The sequence below is a fragment of the Bombus fervidus genome, chromosome 12, assembly GCF_041682495.2.
Source record: "Bombus fervidus isolate BK054 chromosome 12, iyBomFerv1, whole genome shotgun sequence".
NCBI classification, from domain to species: Eukaryota; Metazoa; Arthropoda; class Insecta; order Hymenoptera; family Apidae; genus Bombus; species Bombus fervidus.
Genome location: NC_091528.1, coordinates 6,386,223 through 6,403,077, shown reverse-complemented (window position 1 = coordinate 6,403,077; position 16,855 = coordinate 6,386,223). Strand labels below are relative to the sequence as shown.

At 37.4% G+C, this 16,855-nt stretch overlaps 2 protein-coding genes across 8 annotated transcripts in view; both read left to right on the top strand.

Moving 5' to 3' along the window:
• Wake (ankyrin repeat and fibronectin type III domain containing protein wide awake) overlaps positions 1 to 16,855 on the top strand; it is a 191,227-nt gene that overhangs the window by 31,951 nt on the left and 142,421 nt on the right. For all 6 annotated transcript variants that reach the window (XM_072014363.1, XM_072014367.1, XM_072014362.1 and 3 more), the window contains one exon: positions 12,646 to 12,782. In XM_072014363.1, coding sequence (XP_071870464.1) covers positions 12,646 to 12,782 — 137 coding nt within the window. The remainder of the gene's footprint in view (positions 1 to 12,645; positions 12,783 to 16,855) is intronic.
• Hrs (Hepatocyte growth factor regulated tyrosine kinase substrate) overlaps positions 1 to 16,855 on the top strand; it is a 163,212-nt gene that overhangs the window by 44,192 nt on the left and 102,165 nt on the right. The window lies entirely within an intron of this gene.

Here is a 16,855-nt window from a genome sequence, read left to right as displayed (position 1 = left end):
ACTAATTTTCAGGCGCGACTTGACTCGATTAATCCCACGGAGAAAAAATATTGCAGGCAGACATGGCAAAAATACAGAGGAAATTTAATCATTCCCGGGCAAATTAAAGATAACGAGCTGATAAAGTTGTTGAGCAAGATATACGGATCATACTGCTTGCTTGCATTTAATTCATTAAATATTGGACGCCTTTATCGTGGAATTCTTGCTTGTTATTAATTCATTGCTCATTGCAGCGGTTTCTGAATTAAAGAACATATATTTGAAAATATTTCCTCCCCTTCTCTCTCTCTTTCTCTCTGTATAAATTTGTAATTATTAATATTTTAAAGCAGCGAAGCGTAATTGGAGCAAAAAAGTAGAAGCAAGTCGTTTAGCGGATAAAGAGAAGATGGTTGTTAGGTGCTCAAGTTGCGATAAAACGAGACACCAAGCTGCATGAATAAAGATTTAAGGGATCAAAGTTGGAATGTTAGTTTAGGACAGATATTCGATGAAGTTGAAGAGTTATACGTTGGTATATGTAGATGTTCATATAACCGGCGAGAATCAAAGTATATTGCGCGAGGTAAATGAACGAGGCTCGCGATTCCACAAATTCGTATGCAGTGGCCGATTTGTTTCCAGCGTCGAGAAACTTTTTCGCGTTTTAAAGAGCAAACAGCGGATTGCAAATACTTCGAATCTATTGCCGGAAGCGTTTTTCCATTTTAATCCCGCGCGGCTATGTCGTGTTGTTTCGAGCTTTATTTTCGTCGGTATTTATCGTTGCCATGGATTTCGCGAGAGAAAATCATTTCTGCCCGAAAAAAGGAGGATCGTCCGATCCAATAAAATTAACGAAGGACAAAGACGGTTCATCGCTAATTTTAGAATTCTTGCGCACCAGTCGAGTTATGTGGACGCGATGCACGGTATTGGGTCACATTAATCACTGTTCTTTTATCGATCAGCAGCTCGATAAAATTCATCTTCGATGCCTCGATCGACTTTCTTCCCGACTGAACTGCAAAGAATTCCAGGACGAGGCTCGAAGCAAGAATTAACGGAGTATTAAAGCGACGTAAGCGAAAAGTCGAGAAGTTTGAGTTAATCCTGTTCATCAACCGTGGGAAGCGTTATCCGTTTAATCTCTTAGCGAATAAAGTTGCAATTTTACTTCCCGTTGATATGTCGCCACAGCTTTGAAAAATATGCTCAACTTTTTACGACACTCGCAGGAAATTTATTAAACGTCATATCTAGTCATAAACAAATACGATAGAAAAATAGGGAAGATAGCAAAAATTAATAACAGAAAGCAACTCAGTAAACAAGAGTGATTCATAGTTTCATACGACGTTCAGTTTTAATCGTTTTGCATAAATCGAGTAAATATTTCTGGAACATGTTTGATCAGGTCTTTGTCAAAATCTTGTGTGCTCTTGTATGCTTCTTTCATATTTTATAGTTTTCCACCAGTACCAGTACCCTGGTCTTTTCACACATTTCTAATACACGACACTCGATCACTTGTTATAAATATTGTAGATTTCTGTTTGAGTAAAAGAAAAATCTAACTGAAAATGTTACAACAACTGTGTTAACATCAGAAATACTCAAGAGGATAAAACGATCAACTTATAAGTTTTCATAGAAATTTGATAAATTTGCTATACTACGTTTATGTATATTTGATTGATTTTTGTTTACACGTACAGATAAAACTTTGTTTCTTCCTTTGCATTATATATATTTGTTTCTCTTCGCATTTCTTGTTTTGATTTCTTTTGATAGAAGTGTCATGCTTCACTCGTCAATGACTTCAACGTTATACGTTTCCAAGAATTTCACTTCCAGAAACTGTTCGATGATCTACTTGCACGGTAATTAATGTCATATAAATTACTATCATGATTCAGCTCGCTGCCATAAATCTCAATTGCGCCTTATTCCATCGCCACATAAGCTATAACATACACGTTATTACGTTCATCTGCAGCCGAAGTGCGGATTATCCGGGTCATGTTTCCTCGAAAGCTAAGCAATTTCGAGAAGCGATAGCTTTTTACTTCGCCTTCTTGATGCAACCGATAGAAATAACGTTTCCTAAAATTAAGAAGAGACTGCACGCTCTAGCGCACGTAACACGTGAAAAATGTAATTTCATTGCATTACGATAACATTTCACATAACACGTCCAATATGTAATTTCATTGTATTGCGATACGTTGCACAATAACACATCCAAAATATAGTTTCACCGCATTACGATACATCGCACGTAACACACAATAAAATATAGTTTCGTAAATAGAGTGTAGACATCTATGAAAATTTATATCGTTATGAATGTAATAAAAAAAAAAAGTGGAATCTAAAGGGAAAGTGATCTTACGTACTAAATATAAGAATCAAACCTAATAAGATTTTCACTTCTATAGGAAGTTTAGAGTCGCGAGGACGCATAGGATGCACGCGATTTGCGAAACTATGTAACATATGCAGAGTAGAGTGGTTGTTATGATATCTAATAAACAAAACAAATCGCTATTTGATTACGCATATCGATAAAAATCCGCAGCCTAATCGTAACAAATATTACATTTTCCATGTTCCACATATACTTTCGCGTATTATGTGCATTCCGCGCATATTTGAACTTCCAGGTTTGATGAAAAATTCCTAAAAATCATATCCGTAAAAGAAAAAAAAAAAGGAAAGAAGGAAAACACCAATTATCAATTTAATTCGCACATGGAACTCAATTTCGAGCAATTTAACGCACACTAAAGGCGAACGCGCGCTTCAGTAAAGCCACGTTTCCTTTGATTTCGTATTCGAAACTTCGCAGCAATTTGTAGCAGTTTGATCGAAGCTCGATAATAACTGGAACGAGCTCATCTGATCGAGGTCAATCACTCCTCCTACCTTTTACGTTTCTTTTTACATGGATGGGAAGTTTCGTTTCTAGGAATAGTTGGAATTAGTTACAATTTACACGAAGGCTATCTGCTGCAACAGCTTGCACAAAGCGAGAGCTTCGTTACGCTGCAATTTGTACTATTCGTCGGATACTAATTAATAAAGGACACAAGTCCAAGTTGTTCCGTTGTTACGGACACCCGTGACTCTTCGTTTCCAACGTCAACGGCTTCCACTCTAAGTAATATTTGATACTGTACATCTCTCTCATAATGTCGACGATTCCGTAAAATATTGCTCATTTCGTGCTTTATACTCGTCGTTGCACGATATTTCTTTCGTCGTACACTGTAATATTTGCACGTCCTTTGAACATTCTTCGTAATCTCTAATATTCGTAATTTCTCAAGGCTGTCGTTCGACCTAGAAGAATAAAAGAATATTGCGAAACTTCTTCAAGATCGATCTCCGTTTCTTTGAACTATGTAAATACCAATTACTCGAGTGTTCGGGCTTAAAGCGGTTTAAAGATATCCACGGTTCTACGGACCTTCGAGTTTCTTTCAAGGATTCGTCTTATGAAGGGTAATCTCACCTTTCGTCGAACAGATCAGGGTTACGGGACTTTTTCAACAAAGAACACTAGTAAAAACTTGAATTCTATAACTGAGCTCTCGAACGACATTCGTCGTAATCGAAACTTTCTACAGCGATACGTGCAGCTGCGAACAAATTTCTCTCAACTTCTTTAATATGCCAGCGTTTCGAACAACGTTCCAGATTTTTCGCATAAACGTTGCACGCACGGGACGAAAACTTTCGGCGTGGGCGTCGTCTAATTTGATTAAGGTATTTAGATTTCGTCAGCATTTTGGCTGATGTTTGGTTAAGTTTGACAGTCTCGATTACGGTTCTTTTGAAAATGCGTGGATTTTTTTCACCCGTTTCTGTTCCACCTGCGCAGCGCACAGCGTAAATAAAATCGCCAGTTCTCTTGAAGGCAAACGAAGCGATAATTAAATATACCGGACGAATCCGTGGCGATCTAAAGATCAATGATTCCAACGAGCGCCGATTTTACCAAGCGAAAGAAGGTTTTTTTTTCCATCTGGAATTAGTTTTTGGAAAAAAGATACGTTCGTTTACTCTGCTTGAATAAACCAGTTATATTTGTCGATAGAAAATATTCCGGACGTTGAGAGCAATACGTGTGTGTGTGTGTGTGTTTCGATAAAGAAATTACTCTGCCTCCTTTCTTTTCCGGTTATTAATTTTCATCTTCCTGGAAATTTAACGTTTTGGAATTTTTTGTAATTTTCCAATATTTGCGAGCGATATATATTGTCAAATGGAAGAAAAAAGAAAAAGAAAGTTTGAATCAGAACGATAGCGATTAAAATTCCTTCCCTTCCTGCGAATAAAAAAAATATGAACTGTAAAAGGAATATTGCGTGTTCCGATGCAAATATTATTTTACATCGTTTCGATATTCACGTTTCTGGAAATTCATCAACAACAAAATAAAGTTCGCAGAGAAGAATGGATAATGTTAAATAGAACAACGATGGCAATTAACATTCCTTTCCTTTTTGTCGATCTTATTGATCTCTGAAGCGTACCTTCTTCGTCTTCGTAATGTAGTACGCGTTTAACCGTACGTGTTAGTTGCGCCACGCTAACTTACTTCTCTCGGCTGTGTCGTTCAATTTACTGTTGCGACCCATACGATACTGTTTAACTAACACAGAACTTTGCTACACATTGTGCATCCTTTGTGAGTAGAAACTAATGGAAATCAAGTGGAGGAGAAGTCTCTCAAACGTTGTAATCAGGTACCTAAAATTTCACCAGGGATTTTTAACTGTTTAGCATTCTACATCGTTTTTGGAAGCTTCTGTGCGCGAAATGTGAGAGTTGCGTGACTCTCCGCAACTTGAGTCGTTTACGCGGCGAGTGATGAAATTTCACTCGTGAAATCTACGAAGCCAATTCTCATTTGTCCTGAAAAATCTGTAAAAAAATATTGCTTGTACAACGTGTAATAGGCCTCAGAGAGTATCGGAGAAATTTTGCAGATTTTTTGAAAGCGAAAGAATTGCGAAAAAGATATGCTTGCCCGCGTTATATATACGATAGGAAAATAAACAAAGAATTAATCTACTCGAACGCAAAGAATTTCTCAGAAAGCAATTCTTCGTCATTGTTTATTTCAACGACGACTTTGTCATTGCCGATTAATTTGTGAAAGTCAATTTTATCGTAATTATCTCTCAAATCGTAAAATTATTCTGTAACTTCGTCAACGTGTATTAATCTTATTTTAGTCAGAAAGTCAATATTATCGTAATTCTGTGATTAAGTTGTTTCACTTTTATTTTATAAAGTCTTGGAATAAAACAATTTTTATATTCGGCGTGGCATTTTATGCTCATACCATTGGAAAATAACGAAGCACGTTGTCCCTTTAAGAAAACTAGACACGTCAGCCTCGTCGTGTTTGCAAATAGGATTTTTCAGGAATAAAACAAGCTGCCTGGCCGGCTGGTCAGTTGCGTGTCGTATAGTCGAATGCATAATGCACTGGATGGAGGGCAGAAGTAACGCGACTGCTAATTCCACTCTAAGAAAATGAATTTTTCATTGCACTATCAGCCTTCGGACGATCAATGATCATCGTTGTTTACAATCGGCTTTTTCTTTCTCGTTTATTAATTAATTAAAAAATGGGGCCGATTATAGAACATGAGAAATCGAAGGTTAACGTTCCACCCAAAAATAAATGGGGGAAATAAGAGGCAGAGAAAGAGGAAACAAATGCATTCGAGAAACGATTCGTGGAAATTACATGTTGCGGAACATGCAAAATTGAAATGATCGACGATCGAATTAATCACAAACGAGAGATTGGAAGACAAAATGAGGGAAGTTTGGGAGTCAGGAAGAGAGTCCTTAGGGTTGCGTGTAGATAATAAACAGGGAGAAATTGGAGATCGAATTAAAGAATAAATGGGCAGAACGATAGAAAGAAAGAGAATATGAACGTACGAAATTGACGATTCGAGGAAATGATGTGTTGTGCAACGTGCAAAATTGAAGATGGACGATCGAATCAAAGATAAATGAAAGAAAGAGAAACAAAAGGAAGAAAGTTATGGAAGTAATTTATTAGAGTTGTGTGTGATAAAGTATGAAAAATTGGAGATCGTCGCCAGAAAATAAGTAGACAGAACGATAGAAGGAAAGAAGATATGGGGGAGGATTTCGGATTTCAGAGACGAACCATGGAAAGTACGTGTCGTGGAACATGCAAAGTCGAAGATTGACGATCGAATCAAAGATAAACGAAAGAAGGGGGAGAAGAAACGGAGAAAGTTGTGAAATCAGGAAGTCGTTATTTACTATTGCATGTAGATAATAAGGTATGAGAAATTGGAGACTGGTATTAAAGAATAAATAGGCGGAACGATAGAAGGAAAGAAGATATGGGGGATGCTTATGGAATTGGCGGATGATTCATGGAAAGTACGTGTTGTAGAACATGCAAATTTCAGGGTCGACGATCGAAGCACAGATAAATGAAAGGAACGAAAAAGGAATACAAAGAATTTGCGTGTGATAAACTATGAAGAATTAAAGGTTGATGCGCTCGTTATGGATGAATGAAAGAAAGAAAAAGATACAAATAAGGAGAACTTTTACAATCGAAGAATAACTTTGGAGAATTTGATATTATAAAATATAGATAAAATATTGAACACTGAAGCTCGTATTTATTTTTATTCATATTTATTTATTTACTGGTATGAAGATTAAGAATTGTTGAAGTGGTCGCCACTTCTAAGGAAACTCTACATCTGCTCTTTAGTTTTCTCAAACACTGAAGCCATCGACAGCGCGTAGACAAAAGACTGCGTCGAAGGCAAAGCATAAACGGTACACACGCAACGTTGGCTTCAGGGTTTTCCAGTCGTAGGGTAACGCTGCTAGCGTGCGGATCTTGATCAACTCAGTTACATTCCGAACTTTGTACTTACACTTTTGTATTCAAAAATATATATTTTCTATCTTACAATTTATCCACGCGTTACTTTGTATTCACATACATCTACTAAACTCAACAAGAATAAATAGAAGACGTCAGAAGCAAGAGAAGGAAAAGTTGGAATGAAGGGATGATTAAGTAGAAATTAAATATCTGAAACGAAGAATAAGTGGCAAAAATGGTAGAAAGAAAAGAAAGTGAGAAAAGTTTGTAGAATCGTGGGACGATTCTGCGGAATTTTCAGCCGACCTAGTTTGACCCATGAACCAGGCTCTTGGTGGTAAAAGATTTTACACGAGATCTGGATGGAAGCTTCCAAACACATACACAAACACATAGAAACAGTGGATTGACACAGGACGAAAATGTACAGGGGAACAGTGAACGCATAGCTCGAATGAGATCTCGATAGGAAAGGCGAATGGCATCGTTGGGAAGAATATCCGGGTTCAAATCCCGAAGTAGATCTACAAATGCCTCTATCTCTATCTTGCAGCCTCCAAACGAGAATAGTTCCATTAGCGTGAGAACCTAACACTTTGCCTTTATGCCGTTTTATTTTTATCGGAGATAAGAATGTAAGGAACGTTGAACCTCGGAACTAGTTCCTCAACCGAATCTTGAATTCAACGTAGAGATGGATTAACAGGATTATAATCCGGTCTATATTTTAATCAAATTGAATCCAATTCTCAAAGTAATACGTAACACATTATTGAACGTTAACGTAGAAAATTGTTGAAAAATAAGTATCAAACGATTTACATATCGTTTAGTTGAAGTATAAAAAATATGTATAAGAAAAAGTATGAAAAAAGGTTGAAAATATCGACTATGGCAAACTATGAGCACGATATTTTATCACGCGATAAGGAGAAACATCTCGATTTTCTTAGTCCTTTATTAAACAGTTGGCTGTTGCGACTTTTTTGAAAAGTGCGTACTTAAAACGTATCGCAGAAAGTAAACGATGGTGAGCATACTCATTAAACACAGAGTATCTATGGCTGTTATAATATAGAAGTCTGTTTTTTAATTTTATTACTGCAATTACTAACTTGTGATTTAAACAGCAAATTGTAACTACTTTTTACGCACGTCAAGGTATTGGTTAAAACACAAAATATTGTCATCTTTTGGTGACGAGTATACTCGTCAGAAACAGCTAAGCTGGTTAAAATCACCAAAGAAAACAGAACTAGAAAAGAAAACGGAGGATAGAATATTAGCTAATAATAGGTAATAATTTCTCCTGGCATTTCACATAACAACGTTCGGGAATCGAGCAAGCAAACTCGATTAACGAAGGATTTCGCAACGTAAGAGAACGTCAATAGTTGGAATATTTCGCAGTGTATACAGGTGATAACAGCTCTTGTCGCGGTATTTCGGTTTCCCATCGAGGAGATCGTTTGGAATCGGCCACGCGATCTAAACGACCCTCGTCGATCGATAATCCGATCGATCCGCTAACAAGCCTGCCGCGAACAAATCCTCGTGGCATATTGCTTTGGTGATCCATCTATTTCCTGGAATTAACGCAGTCGACCGTGCCCCTTTAATTCCATTACCATAGAAGCTGCAGATTCTTCGCTAGTTACATCGCCAGATTGTCACACCCACGTTAATACGTTCAACGAAATAACCTCCGATCTTGACTAGTATACGTCGAATGACCGTTACTTGTGAAAAAATCTACCAATCTCTTGTAAATTAATCCGATCGGTTTATTTCTCTTTTTCGAATTTGTTCCGAAGAAGCGTCTTCGTCCTTTTTGCTATAACCAGGACCAAAGACGGTGAAATTAAAAATTTTAGAATTTATAGTTAAAAGAATAATTGTATAACGAAGGATAATTATTGTCCTGAGATTGAATTTAAGTGTTAATTATTCGCTACTTGTCGTCTAATTGTCTAGTCAGTAGCTTGTGATATTAGTTAAAAGAATGTTAGTAAAAATATTTGTAAAAGGACGTTAAAAGACATACAAAGGAGATATGTTAGTGAAACGATATTTAAAGATTACGCTGGAACGTTTTTGTTTAAAATTTAGACCCACGAACGGAATTATACTTAATTAGCTGAGAAAGAAATTGTAAAAAACAATCTTTTATATACTGTTTAATGCTTTAAATTGCACCGACTTGAATAAAAGCTTCGGTAAACAATATGTCCACGAAATATCATACACGCGACAGTTTTATTTATTTATTTATGCAAGAAGTAAGAAATTTACAGTAAGAATATTTACAGTGTTAATATTTAACGTTAGGAGCGAGAACTAGCTTTGCTCGGCACTGTACGACTTTCTCCTCTAGCTGTAAGAGGCCGGAAGTGATTTCAGCCTGAATGGGGAAAGAGGAGGAAACGGTCAAGGGTGGAGGATATGCTAAAAGCGTCTCGGCGTTCATTTCACGCGTCTCGTTTATATTCGAGCGGAATGGACGAAAATTGATCGGCGGCCGTGCAGCGTATATCACACGTGCCACGGTTTTAATAATAAATCAGCATCATTTTTGCCAACGCTGGCGCGTCTGATCGACATTGTTTTACGCGTCGAATGTTTTATACTCGGTTCGCATTGTATAAAATGACAAGCGTTTCTCACGAGAGGCCATTTGCACAGGCTCGTCAGCGAAAATATATCGTGCTCGGTAAAGCCATAAATAACATTTCGGTAGTAAAAAGCCTCTTGGTAAACGTTGATGACCTGAAACCCTGATACCAAGCTGAGGATCCAACTTCCGTTATTTACGATTTCACAGGATAATGGCCGCTAGACTTTGCACTTTTATGTGTTTTATGGATGAATTTTAAAAACGTTTAAGCACATAGGACGCGTATATTATGCAAATGAAACGGATCTCTACGCGGACCCGGCTGTTTTAGTCGTGTTTGTAAAAATGTGAATTTGCCTAAATCCCCTTTCGATCCTAAAGTCCAGTGATCGTAATCTAGAATAACGTTTTACATCGGATAAAGTTGCGCTCGTGACGAATGCAAGCTTTTTGATTATTTTTCTTCCAAATACAGTTGCGAACATCGCCGTTCAATTTGACGAACAGTGGATTTTTTCAGGCGAAAAATCTATTCTTCTTATGGCAGACAAGCTGAACAGAGAGCATTGTCTTCGGGCCAAGGTTTACGCTAGGTTTACGAACCTAGTACTTTATCGGTGTTCACGGTTGATAGAGGGATTAATCGACGTCTGCAAGGGGAGGATTTAAAGACCTGGTCGAACCAGGATGCGGAGAAACCGGATCACTTTGGTGATCCGTCACGACAATTGTCCTGCTGGTAATGCATTAAACTAGTGCATATAAAATGCCGTATATTTCGGTAAAACGCTTTAATCACGCGCATGGATCCTTTGGAATATCATGTACATGTGTATAATTAACTCTCAATGATCATACCTAATATATTTACGTAGAATATTCGATTGAATTTTGTATTCCGTATATCACGCGACAGCGATTATTAGCGGTCATCACCACTAAATACAGAGTACAAATTTAATTAAACATCCTGAGCTAAAGCGTTATGGTCATCTATGACATAACGATATCAGTGGAGGGTTAAAATAATTCTCGTATAATTCCATGTACTCCTATCAATAATTTTTTAATTTCTGTCATTAACTCAAAAATTCTTTGAATACTTCTTTTACGATCTTATTATTCTAATCCAATTTGATCGTTACAAAAAATTGAAGAAATGGTAAGAGTTTGGTATTCTAATCCATAATTTTTTTTATTTCAATTCGTTTTGACTTTTGCCAGCTTCGATATCTCCATACGAAGTTTCTATTAATTTTTGTTCGTGTTTGTTTATCGTCTTTACTTTTCCTATTTGCATCCGAGATATCATCTCTCTTATTGTTTGCAGTTAAGTCTCGCATGGAACATCGTCGTTGCTCTCTCTCTTGACTTGTCCTCCGATAGAAAATTATCGATCTTGCATTCCACGAATCGATTATTCTAACGCTCTTTCAATTATTCAATTCATACTCTCGATACATTTTTGAAAGTCACTTTACGAGTCACAAATAATCTATGACCACAAAGCACGAAATTTTAACCATTTTATTTCCATGTTTCTTCATGATGTACGACTGGCGCAGCTTCTAACGATCGAGCAACGGACAAAATTTATGGTATGGTTTTCTCGTGTTAATTTGAAAGTTTGAAAAAGCGACGTTTCATACGCGCTGCCGTAATATTTCGCTAGGCGGTGTATTCCTGCTAATTAAGAGAAACACGACGATGAAATTTTGTACAACGACGAAACACCGGAATACGTGTAATTCGTTTGAACGTTTCATTAAAATACAACAGGCACCCAGTCGGCGAGACATGTAATGCGGTTGACGTGAAAACGAATAAATGGAAATGAGTTTGATCCGGGCTTGGTCGGGAAACCGCGTAATTACTTTCTCACTTCGAAAAATATTTTCCCAACACTTTGAAAACGTTTCTTCTCATCGCGTGTTCAATTCAGATACGTTTCGTCATTTCTCTTAAAATTCGGCCGCTTTGTGTCCTTTTTCCATTCACTTTGTTCCTTTTCCTTTTTTTTGCAACGCGATGCAATGGAAAAACGTTGCAATTCGAAAATTCTTCGTGAACTTACGATATATTTTCCACGATAATTCTGGCTATATTTTATTAAAAGTTTAACCGAAATAATTAAAGGAAACCCCTGAGAATTGTTTCCCTGTTTATGCATCAATGTTTCTAAACAGAGAACATTTCCTTTAGGTTTTGTTTGCGTAAAGATCGCGGGGCAACGACGGTACACGGTAGTTTCAAAGTTTAAACATTCCTTGTGAATGTATATTCTCTACGTTAATCCCTGGCGCGTTCTATTAAAAGTTTATCCGAAGTGATTCAAAGAAATTCTCGATAATTAAATCGTTCACAGATCAAATTGATTACGTAACTGCGCTTATTGAAACTTTTCGAATTTCGGTACCGTGTCGCGAAAGATAAACAATGTCGAATATACTCGTCAAACACAGCTGTTATAATATAAAATGATGTTGTAACGGAATGACATTTCATTTTCTAATTTTATTATTGACAGGCTTCGTCGTGACACAAAATATTGCCATTTCTTTGTAACGAGTATACTCGTCAGAAACAGCTAACTAACTTGGAAGGAACCATTATTTCGAAGAACATTTTCGCGTTCTAATCGAAGATTAGGTAATGTTTGCATAATGATCGCGAGCCATAGCGTGTTCTAAAGTGATTTCGATAAAACGGAGCCGCGCGTGATTAGCGGGTGAGCTGTGAACCACGGCGCGATCATGATTAGAAGACAAACGGAACGAGTTAATACGAACGATCGTGGATTAAAGTAACGAGGAGGATCTATTTCATTTCCTCCTATTCGTTCGTTTACTCTGTAAAAGTGAAAAGAATATAAGCGAAGGAAATGGCAATATTATTTCCTCTCAGACTTAGTCAGTTTCATCTTGAAATAACGTAAACGTTAACCGTGGCTGCTATTACCACGATATCTCAATTTTAAAGAGGAGCGATTGGTTCGATGGTTTAAATTCTTGGAATTGAACCCGTGAAATTACCAGAATAATGACAGGCTTGACAAATCGACCTCTTTCTTTCTTTTGTTGCTAACTGTCTCACGGGTGGATAACGATGATTATTAAAAAAAGGATTCTCTGATTTTGGGCAGGTGTTGGGAGGACTAGGACGCAGGATGTCGAGCGGCGACAAGGCTTCACCGGGCCTGACCATCGATCGCGCCGCCTTTCTGCTTTTGCGGGTGAAGAAAGCTTTCAAGAAGAAGAAGCAACAGCGAAAGGAGAAAAGGCGAGTGTTTTATGTTCATTTCGTCTATGGTTTTCTAATTGTTTCAGGAAAATATTACGATACAAGAATAGGAACGTGCGAACAAGACGACAGCGTGTGATCGGAGAATTAAATTTTTCAATAAGAGAAGCGAGGAACCTCGCAGTATTCTTCTTGAAAATTTTAAAAAAGTTTCGTTAAAACGAGATTAATGAATTATAAGAGGAAAGTTAGGAAAACAAATTAATTTAGACGATTGCATAAAATTCGAGACTGTAAAAATTTTATGAAAACGTTCGATAGAACGAACAAGAAGGGAGAAGTAAAAATGCAAATTATTCAACTTGATATTGATAATTGGAAATTCTCTTCCAGATACGAGATATTTTGATTAAAAAAAAAAAAAGGAAAACTAGGAATCACGAGAGAAAAATTAAAAAACCAAATTTAATTCAATCTACCGTACAAAAATTTCCCAGGTATTTCGCGGGAAATAAAACGGCGCGTTTTTTAATTTAATCGACCACGTAAAGTTCTCTCTTCAATTTTCGGAGAAATTTCGATAAAAGGAAAGAGGAGAAGAAACTGAAACAAAGTGCAACATCCAGTTTAATCGATCCTCCGCAACCCTCTAACGTCCGGTTCCGTTTTATTACACGTTCCTTCTCTAACAGTCCGTCTCTAGACGAAAATCAATTCGAGTTCGGCCAGTTTCCGGAAAAGCTGTTCTTGCCTCGAGAATTATTTATGAGACAATTCGCTTTGTCTCGTCGCAGTTGTACACCGGAGTTACCTGCTGGTACGACCGTACCGAAGAAGTTACCATGAAAAGCTGAATCACATTGGCGGCGTGGCAAAATGGTGGTGGAGAATCGTGTGGGCGGTGAAATGGGGTGTCGTTTTCTTGAAAGTTGGATGATACCGCGGAGGAAAGTAGCGAACGAAGCGAAGGAAAGTTTCGCGGAAACCGGCGGCTAGTTAGCCGAGGAGATTTTGTCTTGTTTTTTTTTCTTCTTTTTTTCTTTTTTTGCGAAGAAATGCTGTCCGATGGAACGTGAAATAATACGAGGATTCACTAAGTTTGAAGAGTTTCGAACGAAACGGTAAAGAAACGAAACGAAACGAAATCTTCTCGGCATGTAGATATTACGTTTTCCCTGGAAGAGCGTCTGTTATCGCACGATTTTTTCCTCGATGCAAATAGGCTGTCTGCCTAATACATATTTAAAAACCCACTGGTTTATAATAAGAGATTGTAATAAATTTTATTTAGTATTTATTTTGTATCGGAAATTAGGTTTAAATATTTATTCGGTTTTTAAAATTTACTATTTACCTAGTGTTTTATTTAGTATTTATTTAATATTGATTCTTAGGTTTAGCGTTATTATTATTCTTTTTAAAAGTTCCATATATCGCTTAGGAACTTTTTACGATACAATATTTCTTCTTTTATTTTACAATATTTACCGTACTAATTAGGTTTAGTGATGTATTCGGTATATTACGTTATAAAGTATTTTACGAAATAACAAATCTATAATAAAACAGCTAAGAAATAAAGTTAGAAAAAGTATAGATCGAGTTATTGTGCAAAACGACGTAGCAACGAAACGCGTTCGTTCGTTACGTGCAAAAGTCTGCTGTTGCTTTCACCGATGAGCGTAATAGCGAATCGTTATCCGATAATTGATCAGAATAGCGAAGTTCTCGAAAACGTCCCTTGGCGAAAGGTTTGCATAAGGGTGCAATATGTTCCTTTCAATTATCTCGTGCTTATCGACTGTCAAAGGGAACTACGTCATCAACTAATTCCCAACTACTCCCGATAGGATATCTTAGTGAGCTTGTAAACTCGCGTGGCTCCGTAATTCACCGTAAGCCGTTCATCCTTGCGTTAGTATTTTTGTACCGTGTTCCCTCAAGATCTATAAAGACGACGATTCATCCGTCAAAATCACCAGACGCTTTCCAAAATTCTATTTTACCTATTACTTTGATTGTCGATTATTTTTATTTTACATAATATAATTTCTTAATTTCTTTAATTAAAAGCGCTTTCTAAAATTATATTTACGCTGTTACTTCGACCGTGGTTTATTTCTATTTCACAGTGGCGACGGCTAGTCCATTTAAACTTCTTCAGACAATTTACAAAACTGTATTTTAACCATTGCCTTAAACGTTGATTATTCGTGTCTTTGCTCCAGTACAAAATAGAATACTCTTCTGGCATTTTTCTCATACATATTATTCTGCTCGTACGTGTGGCTTATACATACGTACATGTATGCATACATACGTGCTCTATGTTGCATTCTGTTTTGTATATAGTGTATAGCTCATGAAATTCTGACGCCGCTTTAATTAGGTAAATTAGATACAGTTAGGTGTCAGGTGATCTGTGTAAATTTCAGTATCAGACGCATGCTAGAATTTTGCTGGATGAATAATCGTGTAGCGCTGCTTGTGCGGATGACAAGATAGAAGATATAGCATTTGCTGTGCGCACTGTCGAATGCTCTGTACATTCTTGGCTTCTGTCTTACACTGTACCGAGTTATCTAATCCCATAGGGATAACTCGGTAGTACAGATTTGATTACACGTTGTTAAAGCGCGACGCGTTGCTCTGAAAATTAGCGATTGCTGTGTGCGTTCGTTACAAGAAGCTTGATCACACAGCGAGTGATATTTTAACAAGAATCTGCTCGTTTTCGAAACGAGGTTCGGCCGAATTTCGGGTTCCATTATTCACGCCGCTAACTCGCCGAATTCTCGCCCCCTCTATAAAATTACCAAACAGTAGAAGCTCTTCGAAAGCTTGACATTTTCTGTTTGCTCGTGATATTAATAATTCTTGGTCGCAGCGTTCTGAATATTCATGAACCGGGTCTACAGACGTGCGCGCAAAGACTTGACAAACATTTCGCGTCTCTGCTGTAATTCGAGGGCCATTCTGTCCAGGAACTTTACTTTAATTAAATGAATACGCACGATCGCGTAGCTTGTTCGCGTTTGAATACGAATAGGAAAAACCGCATAAATCGACCTAGTTTCTTGCTGTTTGCTTTATTTTACGGCTCCCTGTGAAGACCGAGACTAATGCGATTCCTACGGGAAGTTGCAGACCATTGGAATTTAGTTCATCATTCGTCAATAAAATTGGCTCTGATGGAAAGGCAATTTACTCTTATTTTGATAGCGAATACCACAATAAAATTCGTAGTTTAGGTATTTTTTAATCAATTGTAAACCTGATATTTTGATATTCTTTTCGCGTGACGAATAAATCGAATTGGCGAGAGAATTTCGTGTTTTTCCGAAATATTGCGAAGGATTGAAACTCGTCACAGAAGCAACGGTAAACTGTTTCCACGCTTCTCTTTCTATCTTCGAATTCACTTTACTTTTATCTTTATCTTTACTTACTATCAGGAGAAAATTCATAGTCTTGATGTTCGAAGTAATTTATACCTGTTGTTCTCGCAATTTTGACAATTCACGTGTCACAGCATTATTTACTAAATGGATAGCGAATCTTCTAAACTTTCGTGAAAAATTCGAGAAAACGGACTAATTCGGCATTTGGCGTAAAAAATGACAACGAAGAACGATTTGCGGATGTCTTTTTCTGTCGCATTTAATTTATTGATCACTTCGACGATGAATGTTAGGGTACAGTAACTAACGTGATCGTTACAATTAACAACAAACGTTGATTCTACGCGTCGAACGAATGGCATAATCGGTTGGAAATTTTGCGAAAGTTTGCCCGATAATTGGAGTAACCTGAAGCGGCATGGTTAGTCTGCGGTTCTCAGTCAAACATGCAAATGTACGTTAGCTACGGAGAGTAGCAACGTCGGCTTTGTACCTTCGTACTAATCTAAACTTCGAAATTTAATCAGCATCAGGTACCAACGAACCGTTTCAACCGGTTCCCAAGCTTTTGCTGTTAGATTCGCTCGAAAATTCCACTCTCTCCCACGTCGATTCGCGTTCAATGTAAGTGGCTGTCGTGAATTTTGATAACCACGGACATTTTAGATCGAGGCATACCGACGTAATCGCACCGCGTGCTATGGCAGACGC